General features: G+C 44.6%; 9 protein-coding genes across 9 annotated transcripts; 5 read left to right on the forward strand and 4 right to left on the reverse strand.

Annotated features, from left to right (window-relative positions):
- Positions 1-2,021: 2,021 nt before the first annotated feature.
- Positions 2,022-3,872, forward strand: An12g06730 (uncharacterized protein; the record flags this gene model as incomplete). The annotated part of the gene is made up of 4 exons (XM_059750993.1): positions 2,022-2,460; positions 2,513-2,586; positions 2,638-2,840; positions 3,062-3,872. 4 exons carry the CDS (start codon positions 2,022-2,024, stop codon positions 3,870-3,872), a joined length of 1,527 nt encoding a protein of 508 aa, XP_059601874.1.
- A 377-nt stretch (positions 3,873-4,249) lies between these two features.
- On the forward strand, positions 4,250-5,035 carry An12g06740 (uncharacterized protein; the record flags this gene model as incomplete). The annotated part of the gene is made up of 1 exon (XM_059750994.1): positions 4,250-5,035. One exon carries the CDS (start codon positions 4,250-4,252, stop codon positions 5,033-5,035), a length of 786 nt encoding a protein of 261 aa, XP_059601875.1.
- Positions 5,036-5,421: 386 nt separating this feature from the next.
- On the reverse strand, positions 5,422-6,022 carry An12g06750 (hypothetical protein; the record flags this gene model as incomplete). The annotated part of the gene is made up of 3 exons (XM_059750995.1): positions 5,422-5,518; positions 5,565-5,774; positions 5,865-6,022. The coding sequence occupies 3 exons, from the start codon at positions 6,020-6,022 to the stop codon at positions 5,422-5,424; spliced, it is 465 nt and encodes a 154-aa protein (XP_059601876.1).
- A 442-nt stretch (positions 6,023-6,464) lies between these two features.
- Positions 6,465-7,664, reverse strand: An12g06760 (hypothetical protein; the record flags this gene model as incomplete). The annotated part of the gene is made up of 5 exons (XM_059750996.1): positions 6,465-6,524; positions 6,610-6,983; positions 7,060-7,074; positions 7,418-7,510; positions 7,595-7,664. 5 exons carry the CDS (start codon positions 7,662-7,664, stop codon positions 6,465-6,467), a joined length of 612 nt encoding a protein of 203 aa, XP_059601877.1.
- Positions 7,665-7,814: 150 nt separating this feature from the next.
- Positions 7,815-9,596, forward strand: An12g06770 (uncharacterized protein; the record flags this gene model as incomplete). Its single annotated transcript, XM_059750997.1, has 2 exons — positions 7,815-9,085; positions 9,185-9,596. 2 exons carry the CDS (start codon positions 7,815-7,817, stop codon positions 9,594-9,596), a joined length of 1,683 nt encoding a protein of 560 aa, XP_059601878.1.
- Positions 9,597-9,710: 114 nt separating this feature from the next.
- Positions 9,711-10,762, reverse strand: An12g06780 (uncharacterized protein; the record flags this gene model as incomplete). Its single annotated transcript, XM_059750998.1, has 4 exons — positions 9,711-9,875; positions 10,122-10,140; positions 10,225-10,645; positions 10,690-10,762. The coding sequence occupies 4 exons, from the start codon at positions 10,760-10,762 to the stop codon at positions 9,711-9,713; spliced, it is 678 nt and encodes a 225-aa protein (XP_059601879.1).
- Positions 10,763-12,791: 2,029 nt separating this feature from the next.
- On the reverse strand, positions 12,792-14,378 carry An12g06790 (hypothetical protein; the record flags this gene model as incomplete). Its single annotated transcript, XM_059750999.1, has 4 exons — positions 12,792-12,976; positions 13,022-13,294; positions 13,356-14,305; positions 14,353-14,378. The coding sequence occupies 4 exons, from the start codon at positions 14,376-14,378 to the stop codon at positions 12,792-12,794; spliced, it is 1,434 nt and encodes a 477-aa protein (XP_059601880.1).
- A 604-nt stretch (positions 14,379-14,982) lies between these two features.
- An12g06800 (uncharacterized protein) lies at positions 14,983-16,259 on the forward strand (the record flags this gene model as incomplete). The annotated part of the gene is made up of 2 exons (XM_059751000.1): positions 14,983-15,132; positions 15,204-16,259. The coding sequence occupies 2 exons, from the start codon at positions 14,983-14,985 to the stop codon at positions 16,257-16,259; spliced, it is 1,206 nt and encodes a 401-aa protein (XP_059601881.1).
- Positions 16,260-18,006: 1,747 nt separating this feature from the next.
- An12g06810 (hypothetical protein) lies at positions 18,007-18,467 on the forward strand (the record flags this gene model as incomplete). Its single annotated transcript, XM_001395700.1, has 2 exons — positions 18,007-18,207; positions 18,255-18,467. The coding sequence occupies 2 exons, from the start codon at positions 18,007-18,009 to the stop codon at positions 18,465-18,467; spliced, it is 414 nt and encodes a 137-aa protein (XP_001395737.1).
- Positions 18,468-18,568: the final 101 nt, after the last annotated feature.

An 18,568-nucleotide genomic window follows, 5' to 3' on the forward strand; every position in this document is an offset into this window, starting at 1 on the left:
TTCTATGTTTTCGCCGCCCTCCAGATTCTTTCCGGAAATTTTCCAGACCCCGTGAGACCCATCGGATGCATGTCTGGTTTTTCAGTATTCCTTTATACGTTTTAAAATCAAAAGAACATTGCAAGTGTGATGAGAGCTCCCTTCCTGAACACCATGAATGACTAGTCTAGACTGAAGTCGAGCGAAGCGACATGTGCTAACGGCAACAGTATATGCATAGCCAGAATGCGCGTAATTAGAAATGGGTTTTCCTCGCCTCCGGTGATTGTAGTGGATACTATTATTGAACATCTTGATCTTGAGAGCATCAAGTCATTGCGCCTGACCAACAGGGCCTTGGGAAATTTATGTCTGGGCCCTCATTTTAAGTCTTTTTTCCGCCATCAAGTCACAAACTTGACTGTCGAAAGTCTGCAGTCTCTGCTAGCACTTTCCCGCCATCCAATTCTGTCTCGAGCCATTAAAAAGCTGACTATCATTGCGGAAGTCTCCCAGGCTGGATAGTAGCCCGGGCTAATAGAGAGCCTATATTATCTACCAACACTATCTAGCATAGTCTGTTCTTGGTTTAAGACCACTTATATGGTTCTGTGGCATGAGCTGACTAGTATACGTTCTATACATTTCACCACAGTATAAGATCATTTATTAGGTTGGGCTTATATCTAGCTTAACTAGTTCTGGGCATACGGCCCTTCAACTCTTTTGATAAAATTATTCTATTCGGTGCTTGCCAATGCAGCAATCCTATACCGACTTCAAGAACTGTGATAACCAGAAGCTCAAACTCCCAACTGAAATGATTCTTCCAGAAACTCCTGTCACGCCATGTTGACATTTTGGAGAATTTGTATCGTAAACCTTGATGTTCTCTTCTGACATTGGAGTGGAATTAGCTGCAATTATAAGATCAATGTCCCAGAAAAGGTGCCAGCGTGCATAGGCAACAATACAATAAGAGTTTACTGGGTTGCTTACAAGTGTAATATGTTAAATAGAGAAGCTCCCTCACATTAAGATATTAGGGACTAACGGCATTCCAAGTTACAATGAAGGTGATCTACATATTCGCCATTACTATTAGTGGCGTGCTTGCTCTTCTGCTCATAAGGTCGTTCTATCTATGCCTTCGCTTCAGATGGCCGCCACGTCCTTTAACATCCTTCCTCCATCAATGGCAATTGTCATGTTTCGTGACTCGACGTACATGGCTGCGCCGGATAAGTTGGGGGGAAGCTTCCCTGCAGCTACTCTATTGGAGTAGTACACTGATCTGTACCCGAGTTGCTGTCAAGTCTTCTGAGGACGCCCAGGCACGAGCAGGGAGTCTTGCAGTCCTGCAATTAAGCTTTCTTTGGATAGGCTCTCGACTTCATTTGATTTCGGACATGTTGGGGACTCCGCTAGGTGTTCTCACTACAATGCACCAAACAGCGGGCTGGATGGCCTTCTTGCAAACAGGCCTCCATATTGTTTTCGTGAGCCAAAATACACAAATTCAATGGAGGAAGGTTGGGCACCGTGAAGGCATTATAGTAATGACCACCAGCGCTCCTTCATGTTCTCTACTCACTTTATTTTAGGCATCTTGCACCCTTGCAGTAATGCTCTTGATACTGCTTCCGTCTTTTCGGAGACACATGTACGAAATCTTCATCAAATTACACTACTGCCTTGCACTATGTAGCTTAGTGTTTCTATGGCTACATATACTGCGAGTCACAACAGCCACTGTGACTCAGCCCACATTTAGTCTGGTATGTCTCGAGGTAGCCACTGGTCTGCTTATCATCACCACAGTTGTACAACTAGGACGGGTAGTTTATTTCAACCTTCCACTGGAACGGCCTCCGACAATAGTGGCTGTTTACCATATGAACGAGCGAATGGAATCGGAGGAGCAAATGGGTTCAGATCCAAGCACAGAAAGTAAACCTGAACCTCCGATCAAAATTCGAGTGGAATTGCCAAGGGGGTGGGCATTGAGACCCGGTCAAACGGTTTACCTCTATGTCCGCACAATGAATCCTTGGTCAATCACGCAGGGACATCCGTTCTCGGTGGTTTGGTGGCACGAAGAGCTTAGACTTCCCACCGATCCTTCGAACGATGAAGAGCTTGGAAGGGAATTTTCCATACTTGGACGGGATGGCACGGCAACTGCAGAGAGCATAATGGAGTCTATGATCGAAAGACCATTCACGTTTTGGTTACTCATTCAGCCACGATGGGGTCTAACGAAACATCTTGCTGCCTACGGGTCCTCAACAAAATTGCGAGCCGTTGTTGATGGACCTTATGGTGGAAACCATGATCTCAAGGAGTATGGTCATGTCATCATGTTTGCACAAGGTATTGGTATTGCGGCCCAAATACCCTATATACGTTATCTCTTATACGGGTCGTTACGCGGAGAACTGCCCGTCCGTCGAATTTCACTGATATGGGAAACACATTCTTGTAAGAATAACATCTACAAAGCATGCAGCAGCATACTGAATGAGCGATGTAGGTAACCTAGCCACAGTCTCTCCGTGGATGAGACATCTTTTAATGGAAGACTTTGATAACTATACCAAGACTCTGGTGAGATAGGGCGGACCGCGGTTGACTGACAATGGCTGATGCATCATTTAGATGCTCAATATCAAACTGTATATTCCGGACGTGCACAATAATGAAGAGTACGGTCGCCGTGTGAAAAGCTTTGCACATCGGGTAAATATCAAGGAAGTCTTGCCAAAGGAATTTCAGCATGATCGGGGAAAGATTCTGATAACAGGTTTGCACTGTCCTCACAGCGAGGATGTATCCAGTCTAATGAGAAAAAGCATCCGCAGGTGAGGGGTTTATGGATTCACTTCGGGACGGACTGCTGAAAGTGGAAAAGGAGGGACTTGTTCATCAAGATTTCAAGCTTCTATGTCTTGATTTCCAGCCTGCAGAAGCTACCAAATAACCCCACGCGCGAGGTAACGCATTATGATATTGCTCTGTTTATTTAATGATGATCTTTCTGCCTGTAATACTGCCTTTAATGTTCTGACTTAATCGATCTCAGTGAAGCTATAGTCTTCATCGTCAGACCCATCTCTCCTTTGAAAATGTCTACTTTGAGCAGCTTTGGAGTATGCACAAAACTATCAAATATTACATCCGGCCCGTTGCCAATATCGGATTATCACAAAAGGCTACACGTGCTTGCAGGGCCTTCAATCCTCGAGACTTTCTATGCTGTTCAGAGGAATGCAATAGAGAGCCAGACGGCAAAAGCTGCTCAGCAACAAATATCAGCCATCAATGCTCAAATTCGGCGGCAGAATTCTGATAGTAACGTACAATCTGAACTGGGTGTTATCGCCTTAGACATTTTCATCTATGCGTGGTCTGTCCCAGGCCTTCAGTACTACCTATACGATTTCTGTCGGCTGCAACATTACCCTGTTGGGTGGGCACGCCAACCTCCGCAGCTACATTATGTGTACCGTCCTTATAAGAGTCGTTACTGGGATGATTGCAATTGGAGCACCCCAAAGTTATTATTCAGCTTCGTCTGGCAGCTGCGGAAAGCAGGAGAGACACCTGAGATTATTGATGATCAAGAGACTTTGATTCTCGAACATGGGTTCACGTTCAATCGACGAGTCATTAAACTTCACTTGCGACACGGAAATATGAACTCCATGGTGGGACTCATACAGACCGACGATATTCTCCAGTATCTCAAGGACCTAGCACACTGTCTCATTACCGAGGACAGGCTGAGTTATGAAAAGAAACGTGACGATCTCCGCAAGGCGTGTATTTTGCACGGGTATCCTTGTTTGTTGATCCCGGGCACGTACTCACAGGAAACGGCAAACAAAAAATAGCCTACTACATTGAGGTCATTTGCAAACCTCACCTGCTGTTATACCTGCGTTTTGAGCTGAGTGTATTCTAGACGCAATACTACGTCGCACTGCGGAATGTACAAATTAGAGGTTTTTAGTACTAAAACAAATGGCTCTAACAGAGTGCATATTCCCACGATGTATGCAATAGTGTTGACTCTATGAGATGGACGGCAAAATTATTACCATCCAGCCCAAAGGCTGTGCTCTTGAGCGCACTAATATCGCATTTACATTATGCCAGCTTTACGTCAGTGCCACTGTACATAAGCAAGCAGCAGCGAGTGACGACTATTTAAACCCGAATGGTTCATACTTGAGTGAGGCAGAAACGATATATTTTATGCCATAAAGAAATGGCGAACAAGGAGAGAGTTTATCGAGAAATCGGGGACGTTGTCCAGCTTCGACTATACCATCATTACAAGTATCAACGAGCTACTAAGCACCTCCGTGACCTATACAAAGCACACAAAGATGGATTACTTGAGCTTGCAAAGCATGCTATAAGCGAAATAGAAGTTATCAATTCACGGATTTGCAGTCTCAATGAGGAAAATAAACTACCGACAGACCTAGGGACGATTGACTATGGAACATTCTTGTACGCTTGGGACGAAGAGAGAGGCAAAAGTTATACCAAGGTCGTCCTGGAAGAGTTTTGCCAAAGAAAGAGATATTTCAATGGATGGAGCACCCTCCCCCCAAGCCATGACTTTCGCTATTTTGAGGAATCAGTTTCCTCGCCTGGTGAAGGCCGACCAGCAATCTGGGACATACTGAGTTCATGGTTGCAGCTATTCTGGAATCTATGCAAGCACAATCAGGAGCAATGTCTTGCGAGCGATTGCGAAATGCAGCTGCTGAATTATGTGAAGAATGGAGGCTTTTCATTACACTGCAACGCTATTAAGTACCGCCACCACGCCCTTTGTACTGTTGTTGTGTGCCTGAGGGAAATGAGCAAATATTTGAACAATTGGAAGATGAAACAACAGTCCACCTTCTCGGCTTTCGAGTATGGGATTCAAAGGGAAGACATACGAAGGATATGCGAATTCGAAGGGCTTCCGATTGGATGGATCCCCAACAACATTGATGTAGAGGGACAGGGTCAGACGAAGGTCCGCATCAAGGGCTGAAGCATGCCTCAACAGACCCTGTTTCCAGATATAGTATGTTTGTCGTACTGCTAAATACTGAAGTGAGCAATTTTGTTTATGGTGCATGTCGCTGCATAGAGTGTTGTGATCTCTGTGTTGAGGTATACGATGTTTCTACAGTGAGCAACACTTTCTACCATCCTCTGGCCATCACTGGCCAGCTCCCAAAGTTTTTTCTAGTCTGACTCCCAGTAGAATGTACCGGGAGTGGAGGGAGAAACCCTAGCGTTTGAACACAGCCCACGGGTAGCATATATTTGATGGCCCAGAAGATATATATATAGTAGCGGCACTTCAGTACATACGGAATTTGAGCAAACTCTGAATATGCATACCTATTGAATATATTCACACTATGAACTGGATTAACCGTTTTCGCTTGCCGTCCCTACGTTGTCTTGTCCCCCGAAATTGGACCGTGTCAGAAGACAAACCTCAGCATGCATCTGAATCACCGGATCGCTACGTTAATATGCTACTTGATACAGAGAAAGTCCCGCTTATTGACAATATTTTGGCGGCGACTTTCTGCTCGATCCTATTGGCTGGATATCTGGTTTTTCCCGGCACATTCACGTCTTTGCAGACGTCTGCATCCTTAAAGAAGGCCAGCGATGCGAATGAAGTTGGTCGAACAGCATATAAAGCTGTCCAAAATGTCTCTCTTCTTGGTATTGCAGCAACTTGCTGTTTTATCGGTCTTTGTGGAGCGAGCTGGCTGTACTATCGCAACAGGCAGAACTATGTATGGATCGGACGCAAGATATTCTTGTGGGTGTGGCACATCCCAATCAGAACAACAGGACACCTAACACTCTCCAGGCCTGTTCTGATTAATTCAGCTACTGGCTTCTTCAATACACTTATCAATGTGTACACAGCCCGAGCTAAGACATGGTCAGTTACTGCTACTGTAACTGCCACAGTGACAGGATTCTTCGCCGTCTTATCTGGAATACTGTTCATTTTTTATAACAACTTTCTTCTGGCAAAGCTCCAAAAAGACTTCAATACCGACACCAGCAAATAAGGACGGTCAATCTTCACTTTCTGGAAATTGGAAAGGGTTATTCTTTTGGCTCCTCAGTTTCTGGTGTGTCTATACTCAAATACGTACAGAGCCACTGCCATCTTAATCTAGTATCAATATTTTGTGAGATCTATATTTGCAGTTCATAAATGATACGATTGAGCAAATTATATTTGCTATTGCATTTATGCTGCATGATGGTTAAGATTAAGTACAATCCAGAATCAGAGCAACTTTAGTTGGAAGGCAGTTGCTATTACATTTGACAGTACCAGTTATATATATGTTTCGCAAAAACAGTTCCGCAGTATTATCCCTGGATAGACTTCTCGGCAACACTGTACAGAACAATATACTAGTCCAAAAGTTGTACAGATACTATAAACCAGATACAGCCACGACCGTTATCGCCTTCCATGTCGGAAACACATAGACGCTCTTTCAAACCCTAATCACATGCTGCGCTAATCCGGATATGGTTATTGTGTAAATAACAGATCGTGTACGTAAAGGGAAATAATACCAGTCCTTTATGATACCAGTATGAAAGATTCAAGGCCCAAGGATAGCATACTGGTGCTTCCATGGGGTTCCATGCAAAAGAAGCAAACAAAGGCAGCACTTGAACTGGTAATCTGTCAACAATTCTCCTTCTGCATCTCGCAGTTGCTTCACTGCTGGCCTCGTCCTTCCCTTGGGGTCCATCCGGGGTCAGGCTGATAGGCAAGGCTCGACAGTAAGGCATCTTTTTGTAATCTCCGCCATGTTGATCATCATGCTTCCTCTGGATCTTACTGGACGTCAGATTCCTGGCTAACGTAACCACCTTCAGCTCGTTTTGCCTAGGCTCGTTGCCCGAAGATATCCACTGACCGATAGCCTTTTCGGTGACGATGCCTATCAACCCAGGACGATCGACCCATGGGACGAGAATTCACAATATGCCTCCACCCCAGTAACTTTCGTCGCACACCCGCCACCTCGTACTCTGCTAGCCCTTCCCCGGATTGTGCCACGGTCCAGTCAGATCATTTTCACTTTCTGCCATTGGCTGAATGAGAAGGTGGCGAAAGCCTCCCAGATATATCTACTACACTATACAGTCGAAAACAGTTTCCCCCTGTGGACACATCGTTTGATTCTCGGTCCGTACCCGAAGCCACGCTGAACCATATGAAGTTACTTTAGAAACAGTCACTGTTTAGGCGTATCGCGCCTTTTAACGTAATGGATTTCAGCACGGACTGAGTCTTTCTAAAATACAGTGAATTCCCAGAAAATGTTCAAGTGGGTTCTCGAAGGGTAGGAAGAGATGAGGTGGGTTGATCTACCTTCAACGTCCTTGGCTCCTTCATTTCCCTCCGTACTCTTCAGCTCCATGTTTTGCGTCCCATGAAGAAGGCTACTGCTGTAGACAATGTGGCCTGGTCGAATATATATTTAGTACGCACGTGGCTTGTTTCCTGGACCCTGGGACAATCCATGCTCAATCTGGTGACTCACCTGACCAAAAGGACATTTCTCAACAACAGGCCAGTCAGAGCTGAGCTGACAGATGGCAAGCTTGGCATTCCCCATCACTTCCTGAATCTCTCTGTCGCTTCGTTTACATTTTGAAATTTCTCGCCTCATTCCGATTCAAAAGGCTGGTTGCTACATAATATATGCAGTGCGCTTTGTCCCTGAGCATATTTCTTCGTCGAACAGCACATTAACCTACGAACTGACATGGACGGTATTAGCAATGCCGCCTCCCTGGTCGCACTCCTTCAACTAGCAGGCGCTGTTATCAACTACCTGAGCACGGTCATCGATGCACCCGCTCAGAAAAGAAAGCTACTTGCTGCGCTTATTCAGGCTCGAGGCCTGCTCTCCACCCTAGTCGAACTCACGAACGAGGTTCAAGATGAAGATTGGTCACATACTATTCAAAGCTTATCCGCCCACAATGGCCCATTGCCCACATTCCAGGAGCTTCTTGAGCACATGGCCAGGAAGCTAGGCATAACACATTCCGGCGCCAGAACCAAAACTGTTCTTGATCAGCTTCGGTGGCCGTTCGATCAGACTGGTTTCCAAGAGATGATCACTTCGCTTGAAAAGCTAAAGTCGCATTTCCTTTTAGCTATGGCGAATGACCATATTCGGCTTTCCAAGGCCATCCGAAGTGAGCTTCACGAACTTCAGAACCAGTTGACTGAAGCTACTTTTCGTACCCAAAGGCAAACCATAATGTCGCTTTCTAAAGAGCAAGAGCTCATTGTGAAGTCTTTGTCTTTGGGAGGATTGTTTCACGAGTTGAATGGAGACGAAGTCATGGAGAGGAGGGCCGGTGCTGAGTGGTTTCTACGCCAAAATGCCTTCAAAAAATGGCATGGTACGAGTCATACTCCAAGCACCTTAGTGCTCACAGGCTCTCCGGGATCAGGCAAATCATCAATTTGCGAAGTGACCCGGTTCTTCCTCAAAGCCTGGCATCAGTCAGAAATTGACACTTGCGTCGCATACTTCGCCTTTAACTTCTCACAGCGAGAGAAGCTCAGCGAGGCTCTGGTGTTGTCCAACATCGTGCAGCAAATATTGTTGGAGCGTCCCTACCTCATGGAACACATTGCCGCTCTAAGGGTCACTGGTGGCCCGTTATCCTCAATCGAGAGTATCGATCTAATCCGCCGAGCTCGGCGTGACCTCAAATACTTCTATGTTATACTGGATGGACTGGACGAGTGTGAAGGGACGAGTCGAAACGTTGTCGAATCTCTTCTACAAATCAAACCGCCCGTGAATATCTTGGCAGCAGGGCGAGGAACAAGTGCAGCCTTCGGGAGCCTGCAAGACAGTGTTATAGTCCACGCTGACGATGCCATGACTTTATCTGCCCACTTTGACATGATCAAGAAAATGCTTGAGAAGAACGCTCGCCTAACAGCATATCTTGATCACAGTCCTGAAACCGTTACCAAGGCAGCCAATCTCATTTTCGAGCAGAGTAATGGGAGGTATGAACTTTTCAAAAGCGCTTACAAGTGGCTTTACCTGACATCCTCTGGTTACTATGATGTGCATCATTGAACATGCCGATGACTAACCCTTCATAGTTGGATATCCGCGACTACTATGATAGAATCTCTAGCTCAGTCGGAGACCAGAGCCACTTTTGAACGTTTACTGAACGACGCACCTTTAAATCTTGTTGAGTTGTACGAGTTAAAGCTCGACGATGTCGTGCACCAGCCAACGGAATTAGCGGTGTTGGCCAAGAAGGCTCTGGGGATAGTGCTTGATGCTAATGGTTCTGTTACCGTGAGCAAGTTGATGGGTGCTTTAACTACGGAATTAATCGACGTCGCATCCGCGCAGCGTCTTGGAAGGGGCCTCACAGAGACGGAGACAACTGAGACCATTTGTTCGAGTTGCAAAGGATTTCTATCTGTTGATGAGCCTGGCACGCGATTACACTTTGTCCACCAAAGTGTTAGAGAATTTTTGGTAGCCCGTGACATTTCTTAGTCAATTTATTTCCCATCTACGGACATTTGCGTGATCTCTCAGCCGAGGGTCTTTTTAGACCAACATTTAAATGCGACGGCCATCCTGATACTCGAGGTCACCAGCATCTAGAATTCAACCCATAGCAATATTCCATTTCATCAAAGTAAAGACATGGCCTTCAGCGGCGTCAGCTATTAGAGATGTGGTTAATGGCTTGCTGTACACTACCATACGGCCTAATCCGGTTTTACCGAGTTCAGTATTATACCATTCAACGCCAGAACAGATCTTCAAATACTAGACTAACCATAGTCGGAGTAGCGTTTCATGTGATTAGGGTTTGAAAGTGCCTCTCTATGTTCCCCGACATGGAAGGCAAAAGCGGTCGCGACTGTACATCCTTTGATATAGGAGATACATATATATTCATAGAGTATTTGGTTCTTGGGAGCACACTTGGCAAGCGTCTCAAACGGTGCCTTTGTCCATCGGTTAATACATCCACAAGCGACGCGGGTACAGCATCAAGCCAGAGAAGCTAACCTTCACTCGTTTAGAGTCTCTAATGACAAAAGCTTGAACGGGGCTTCTTCATAAAGCTAAAACATCCATCTCTTGATTCACTATCGTTCATTCAAATACATACGTATCACTATCAAAGGCCTTCTTTACTGTTTCCATTATAAATAGCGCACTCTCGAGTTGGCCTTTATTTTCTGCAAAGCATCGCTGCAGGCATCTTAACTTCTCAGACTGTCTTTGTAGAGCTTGGTATAACTGTTGGTTTTCGCCTTCCAACTCAGCTACCCTGTTACAAGCGCCGTCTAAATCTGCTTTGAGCTTCCTCCATTCGGTGTCGGGGGACTCATTGTGTGTTCGGGTAGCTTTGATAGCGCCTTCTTTAAGAGCTTCCCGTAGTTCAATATAACTATTTGTTGACAATTCGCTCAGCGGCTTCTTGAATAGGTGGCTTTTTGATTCCTTGTAAGACCATTTATAACCGTCGCTAGGTGATGGTTGCAATCGTACTTTTGAGGGTGCAACAACCTTATCAGATAGCATATCATCTTCTTGGTGTTAGCTGTGTCAGACTGAGTACTTTGCAACTTACAAATGTGCTTGGAAAGTGCCTCGCGGCAGTTGTCACGCTCGATGCGGCGATTTTCATTCCCTGGATTAGACATGATACATATCGATTGGTTGACATGATCATGCAGTATGAGGATGTGGGGACGTAGAAGGCTTGATGGCTAGCTTAGTAGTATAGTGAGATACAATAGACAGCTTCTCCAAACAAAATCAGTATTTAGGGAGATGCCTTACGGCCTGGGCAAAGGCTCTTACCATGGGCGAGCTCTGTTGTAATTATTGTAGTTTATATACTTGATTGAGTGATCATACTATGTACAGTACTTTGCACAACTACCATGCCTAACGCTTACTCTTCCTGCTCTTTTCCCACAACCTAACCCACCTGTACCGTAATAATATGTACATAATTATTTTACGAATAGACTTGGCAGGTACCAATTTGTCCTGTTGTACCACAAGCCCTGGCTCATTCCCAGACTGTATCTTTAGGCGACGGGTAGAAAATGTCGGTTTCTTAATCGAAATGAAACTGTAGGCCCTGGTCACATCAAGTTACAGCTCTAATCATCTCCCACGTTCTTACCACTGCAAGGTATAACTTGTGACATTGATAGGCTGGACGTCAACCTGAGAGACAATTGTGGTATTATACCATCCCGTCAGGGTCCCTTGTAGTGTGAGCCTCGTACCTTGCCTGAAGATGACAGCGCACAGGTACATACATAGGAAGACTTGCTTTGAAAGATTATTATTCAGCATAAAAATGAGAAGATAGAATGCTTGGATGAGTACAATTGTCGATACAGCAAGATACGGTACATATTGTAGATTTACACTTCTCTCCTAGCTTCTGTAAGCAGTAACAAGATTCGAGGAGATGCAACCCAGGGCAAATGTCTCTACTACGGGCAAAAGTGTATGGATATTGGTGACAGTTAATTTTGGTGAGTCTATGATCTGGCAAGAGTGAACAAATCGTACTTGCATACAGTACTGTACATATGTATCATGCACTTAAATATGAAGGCTCGTCTTGCACCTCCTGCTGGATTATAGATTCCTTTCATTTGCTTTCATTTGGAACATTTCCGATAAACCGCAACATTATCGCAACTACGGCGCCAGCAACAACACTGGTCGATCTCAATGAAGCTCTTTAGCATCCCACATGATATTTGGTTGGACATCAAGGACTTTCTGGCTCCATCAGATATTGAAAACATTCTGGACACCGGTCGTGGCCTCTGGCAGCAGATCTTCAAAGATCCTACTTGGATCGATACTGCCGTAAAGTCTGGTCAAAGTTCTCCAGTCCTTATTGGCCATAACTTGAGTTCCTTTCGCTCTAGGAAGTCTTCAAACTGTCTCTATCTTTCCCTTGTTGTGAATGATATTTCAGGTGATCTCCGTGATACTAGTCAAACCTTCTTTTCTACGCTCCAAAACGGCTGGCGATATGATAAAGAAAAATTTGAAGTCTACTTCTCATCTGGCATAACTTTGAATATATACGATATCATCAATGGTGATGAGACGATAAAGCTACCTTTGGAGAGAATTTTTACGAATAAAAAAAAGGGCATCTACACGGAATACTGCTACTATAAGGATCTCTCGATAAGGGAACTGCAGCCATCCAATATTATAAAATGGGATCCTTCCTATAAAACAACCCCATGGGCTCGTCTTGGTTGGTGGAATGGCCCTTCAAGCAAGGGTAGAGATATAAGAATGGGCTGTAAACTGACACTTCTGGATGGGGATACGGAAACGGTCTATATTATACTCCCGACGCGCTTGAAAAGAAAACTATGGGCGAAAATAACATAGAACAAGTGCGGTTGCCTGTCGCGCTATCTTTGCTTCTAGTTCCTCATGTTTGCTCATGTTTTGCAATATTCTTAATTGTTTCAGAATAGCCATGCCCTACATGGAAAAGACAAGCTGAACCAAGGTTTTCTTTGAAGACGAATTGGACCAGCCTTCCAATCTAGGTAATTCTGAATCTAGACTACACTATGTACAGTATACCATCCGGCAAAAGTACACACAAGTGATAAACTTTTCTAGATCTGATATCACAAAGGATCTTTCCGTAATGAGTATACTAAATCCTAGTCCTCAAACACAAGAATCTCCAGGCATGTTTCGCTGACATTCAAGCATTTTGAACTCCTGCGAATCAATGAAGCCGGCCAATTTGTTGGCGAGATCACTTGATATTCTGCTTGATTCAACATTCAGAATCGATCGCAGACCTTCTAAAGGTTGAGTTTGAAGAAAGTGATTGAACACGAGTTTTGCCTCTATGATATGTGAATTATAGCCTGGAATTCAGAAGTAATACGTACCTGCCTTTCTTAACTTGCTAGATCGGTTATACCGCACATTCTGTGGCCAGAACTCCGGCTTCCCTCTTATTATTGACCGACTCCTCTGATGATAAATCCAGTCAACCCAATATGATATTATGACCCGGAGTTCCTCACGACTGAAGCTAGTCGCTGCAGAGATTTTGTTCTCGGTTTCTGCAGAATCATTGCTAGGAACAGACTTTTGCAACAGTTGAGGATCCACGGTACTTTCAGCCAAGCTATCGCCTAAAGCTCGGCACTCTCTGTGACCTGATCCCATGGTATGTTAGCCTCGGAGACGAGAGCCCGAGGTGCTTCTAGTAGTCGTTACCTTGGTAGGAATGATATATGAGACCAAAAATATGAGTTCTCAACATCTCCAGAGACGGCCACACAACACGGGCAGTCTCCAACGTTAGACTCTGCAGTTGCTTGTCTTCAGCACAGTAGGTATCAATAGAAGTACAGGCTCCAAACGCCATGCCGTGTAAGTCGGTGCAAAATCTCTGGAATGTTGCACAGAAGTTGTCTAAGTACGCAGAAATATAGGGTGAAGATACCTGTTGGTCCATTTGGTACAACAGTCCATAGAGTGAGTGAATGCCCCATGAAATAGGTCCTATCATCCAAAGCCAATCCGCAGTGAGAATTTTCAAGTTGGAAGAGATAGAATGGACAATGGGCCACATTCGCAGTATATTGTCCCTTTGGATGGAGGGAATAGCCATCGTTGCGAGAATCGAAATGTCTGCCAAGAAAAAAGGTGTTGATATGAACGAAGGAAGAAGCAAGCTGTATGCTACCTCATGTCTTTCACCCCTGCATCTCCACAACGCATAGGCCCGCAGGAAGTCAAGGTGGCCTGACACCTGTGGTATATAAGCCTCACGTTGGCAGGCCTCAGCTAGCTCCATCAGCTCTGCCGGAGCTATAGCCGGCGACACCTCAATAGCAACAGAAATAAGGTATCCGAGAATTGCAACAATTTCTCTTTCGACCTCCAACCCTGCCCGACCTCGTATGGCATTGTGTAATCTTGCTAAGGTTACACGACTGCTATCGACGTGGACTTCTGCTAAGTCCATATTTGGTGATAGTGATATTCGAATGATAAGTCCAGCAATGAAATCAGAAGGATTATCACTTTCAAGAAGCTCACGTGAACAGTCGGAGACTGGAGTTGAATCGAGATACTGCGGAATATTCTTAGCTCTTAACAATCGGGTTGTCAAGAATGATTGCCATTTTGGACGTAAAAACTGCGCTTGGATGGAGGGGTACCTGGAAATTTAGTCAAATCAATAAGAATGTTAAGGATGTTATCTCACATTGTGTTCGTGTGGAGTTCGGTCATATCTTATTTTTCAATGTGTTATGCTCGGTCTAGCAACTGTAGAACGGGTGCTAGGAGTACGAGATAAATGAAGTTATTTACTGAAAGGGTTACTAGGATTTTATATTGATACGGCAGTGAACGATCCTGTAAGGGTACATTATCCTTTCTAGGATCTCATGATCATCTACACCGATGCACACTAAATCTCCTAGGCTAATGATATCTTTGTGATTGGATGGAGGCACACATCTGGCCACACCCAGTCTATGCCAGGATGTCTGTCTGGCACTAGTGATTTCGCATGTTCGCCTAGATTACTGCTGCAGGAAATGGATCTTCTAGGCAACCAGCCTAACTATAGGCAGAACCCTGGAGTTCTATTTTATGCTAGTTAACCTCATGCAGCATCCGCCTAACATCCCGAAACAACCCCATTAGCTCATTTTTTATGGCCAAAAAAAAGAAAAGCTCCCGGGAGCTAACTTAATCATCCAGTATTCCTGGCGCACAAGCCAATTGCCTCTGTAAATATGTCCGTGTACGCCGCGCCTGACATATATAGCACCTTCCATTTGCGCTCATTAGGCAAGCAGCTGTAATTGAGAAATCTTTAAACAGGAACATGTCTATACAGAACATATCTGTGGAGCTCATCATCCTGGTTTTCCAAAGTCTGAACAATATAGATGACTGCTTGTCTTTCTCTCATACATGCAAACAGTTCCATGGGGTTTTCCAAAGATTTCAAATTGTAATATTTAAATCGGTTATAGTACGTCTGATTACTTCTCCCTGAATATAACTCTTACTAAACTCATTCTTCCTGCTAACATACCTGGGCAGATCAATGCAAAACATCATGAACACGACATCGAGCTAGGCCTCCTTCAGGATATTTATGAACGTCACAATCTAAGGGAAATATTTCTCGAACCCGAGACAACATATGACGAAGTCGAAAAGCCTGTGGTCCCTCAGATAAATGTCAATCAGGTAATTGAGGTTGTTGTCCGATGGCATGCCATGAAGATCCTTTATGATCTATACAGAAGTTCCTCAATACACTCCCATTTCGTTCGAGCGAATACAGTGATTCATCCCGCTATGGACGATAGGCTCTGTGATTGTGCTACTGAAGAAGCCATGCCAGAACCCAAGGATTTCAATTGTACGCTGGACTATGGGCACAGATATGCAGAATATTCTCGATTTTACCATGCGTTGACAGCCCACTGGGTGCTGATTGAAAAGATCTGGCTTGCGAAGATGACACACTACAAAATGTCCTCCACCCGAAATGATCGCTATAACCAGCTTTGGCAGCTATGGGCGGATAATCCGGACAGGTCTCTTCGGGAGAAGCTGGATTTGATTGAAGTTGTCGAATTTATATGGGGATATTTAGGGCGTAATATCTTCAAAGGGAGGTTCGCCCAGTTATCAGACTGGGTTCCCCAAGCCGACCTAGCACAATTCACTGAACATGAAACTTCTGACTCTGCATGGGCATCTTTCATCGCTCGGGTTACTCAGGAATTGCGACCACCGCACATCATAGAGCTCCTTCTACTTTTGAATTGGAACTCTGAGATGGCATGGAGAATTGATCGGCCAACTTACCTGCGCCAGTTAGGCTTTCTTGTGGAGCCTCAAAGTGTGGAAAAATGGAATGACACAGATTGGCCAGACACACAATTCTCGTTAAATATCTTGGATGAAGATGTTATCAACAGCTTGGTTGATATGGTTGGCAGTGAGGATTCTTATGACTTATGCGAGAAGCAATGGTACAACTATAAAGACACGCAGTGGCAAGGCAATATGCAAGGGCGTATACTCGGATATGAAATGACATCACAGCAGCTTTTCGAACTGATCATGTCCTCTGGTGATGTATAACGCACAAAATGAGATAGGATTGAGACTCACATGTTGGTCCCCTCGTCGTATTTCGCCCGTATATTCCAGTATAGTCATTTTCTACTTCGCATCTAAAGTAGTACCACTTACAGCCTAATTGGGAAAAGGAAAGAAAATACCTGTCTTAGCATGTGCCTGGGTTGTGTGTCTAATGTAACTGAATCTAATTTATTAATTCAACAGTTTAGTATGGAAGTAAAAGTTAAACGTTGAGACTATGTACTCAAGCTATTCCTAAGTATTGAAATATTGGTAAGCCTCCTTTTTCAACTGATCCATACTTGCATATCCGCCACCCCAGCACTTCCTAATAATTCCTCCCCATGAAACATTATCAACATTTAGGAGTGAGTCTGCTTCTGGCCAACGGAGATCTGGGTCCTCGGGGCCAAAGAAGTAGTATTATGAACATGCCAAGATGAAATAGAGTGAAGTATCCAGCCAAGATGAAATTGCCCAATCCCAATATGCTTATCTGCGAGCTGTTGTATCGTGCTTATCTTCATGGCGCATGTTACAGCAGCAGGTAGTTTAGACTAAATTGTGAAAGTCTCTTAGCTAGTAGTATAGGAAATTGATAATTATGATTTGAAACACGCGAAAGCGATCCAAATTGTGTCTGAAACGTACAAACGAAAATTAAAGCCTGGTACTTCCAAGTATGGAACGACAAACCATTATCTGCTATCAAATGGGAAAGAAACCCAGTAACCTGGCCCTCACGCAAACGCCTTATAATATAAGACGTTGATATTCTACAAGCACATGCAGCCACCAAAGAGCACAATTGCTGGTGGCAGAGCCTCGTGGAGAAAAAAAGAGAAGATTGACCTACTCTTCTGGACATCTGGATCACGTGCAGGCTTCCGCTCAATTATGGGCCACTTGACAAGGTTCCAAGTCGATTTGCTGATTCACCGCCTTGCGATCTCCCCAAGTAGCACTTACAAGGAGACTTTAACAGGGTCAAGACAGGAATATCCTGCTGTGCTTCGGAGAGTCCAGCATGTAATGAGCGACAACACATAGATAGGAGAAGCTAACTGTGTAGTGACCTTCAGCGTTGATAATGTAGGTCGACAGGCAAAGGATCCGTCAACTGCTGAAGAGAGACCTGTGTCCTTAAGGATACGAAATTATAGCGATAACTTCCCATCACTGAACGTCAGTTGTCGAATCCGCCCTCTGACAGCCTAGAACGAAACGATATCAGAAGTGGACTGACTGGATGCGGCAGCCATAGCCTTCTGGATTCGTCTTACTCATTGGAATAAACGAATAGCTGAGCGTGCTGTTGAGCCATAGCTGATTGACAATAGGTTTCATTGCTCGCGTTTGGTATTTGGCCAGATCGGATATGTGAACTCGCTCCGACAATGGCACTGTCTATCAATGACGGACCAGGATTTCGTGGAGGAAAGTGGACGTTGCCAAGATCCACGCAGTGGGGCACATGCTTCATTGAAAAAGATCAGGACTTGAGTAATTCCTTAAGTTGGTGCCCAGTCGAATCACGTGATTAAACTTAACTGATTGAGGTCCTCGGCCTCAAAACTGACACTGCCCCTCCACAACCCCTCGCATAACCGTCATGAATCTTCTTCCTCACAACCAGTCAACTCTCAAGGCAGGTACCTAATATCCATCCATCATAAAAATAATAGTTCGCTAAATTATATATCTCTTTTTCAGCTCCATCGACCTCTCTACGCGAACGCCGAGCGTAATGAACTACCCGCTTTCCAAGGAGGCTAATGCCCTGCGCGAACAAATCAAGGAAATGATACCTGAGACGGCAACAGAGGAGGATAAAAAAGGAACTCTAAAAGCCACTGCTTCTATTGATACGGAAGGAAACAAGACTTATTCTAGCGTGCAACTCCACTCACTGGTGTTGAAAATGGTTAAGGAAATGGATATTGGAGAGGTATGCCTATCCGGTAGTATTCGTCGATATCGACTCATCAATTTTAGGGCTGGGGTTGGAATTTGGGGCACTTCTCAGTACCGAAACCCATACGCAACAAATACAATCAGATGTACCTTGTTCCACTATCTGAGGAGACAATCTTGACGCCTGGTGGACCTCTGAAAGAGGGAACGTACACTTTCACTACTACCGAGCCTACACTTAGCCCAAACGCCACCGTGATATTTGTCGTCCCATACCGAAGTGCTGGGGAATGAACAGCTTCTCCACACATATAGTCAATTCACAATTCCAGAAATGTTTTCACGCATGTAAATAGATTAAGGAAGCCTTTACAAAACAGATCATGAATGACAGT

The sequence above is a fragment of the Aspergillus niger genome (assembly GCF_000002855.4).
Source record: "Aspergillus niger supercontig An12".
Taxonomy (NCBI): domain Eukaryota; kingdom Fungi; phylum Ascomycota; class Eurotiomycetes; order Eurotiales; family Aspergillaceae; genus Aspergillus; species Aspergillus niger.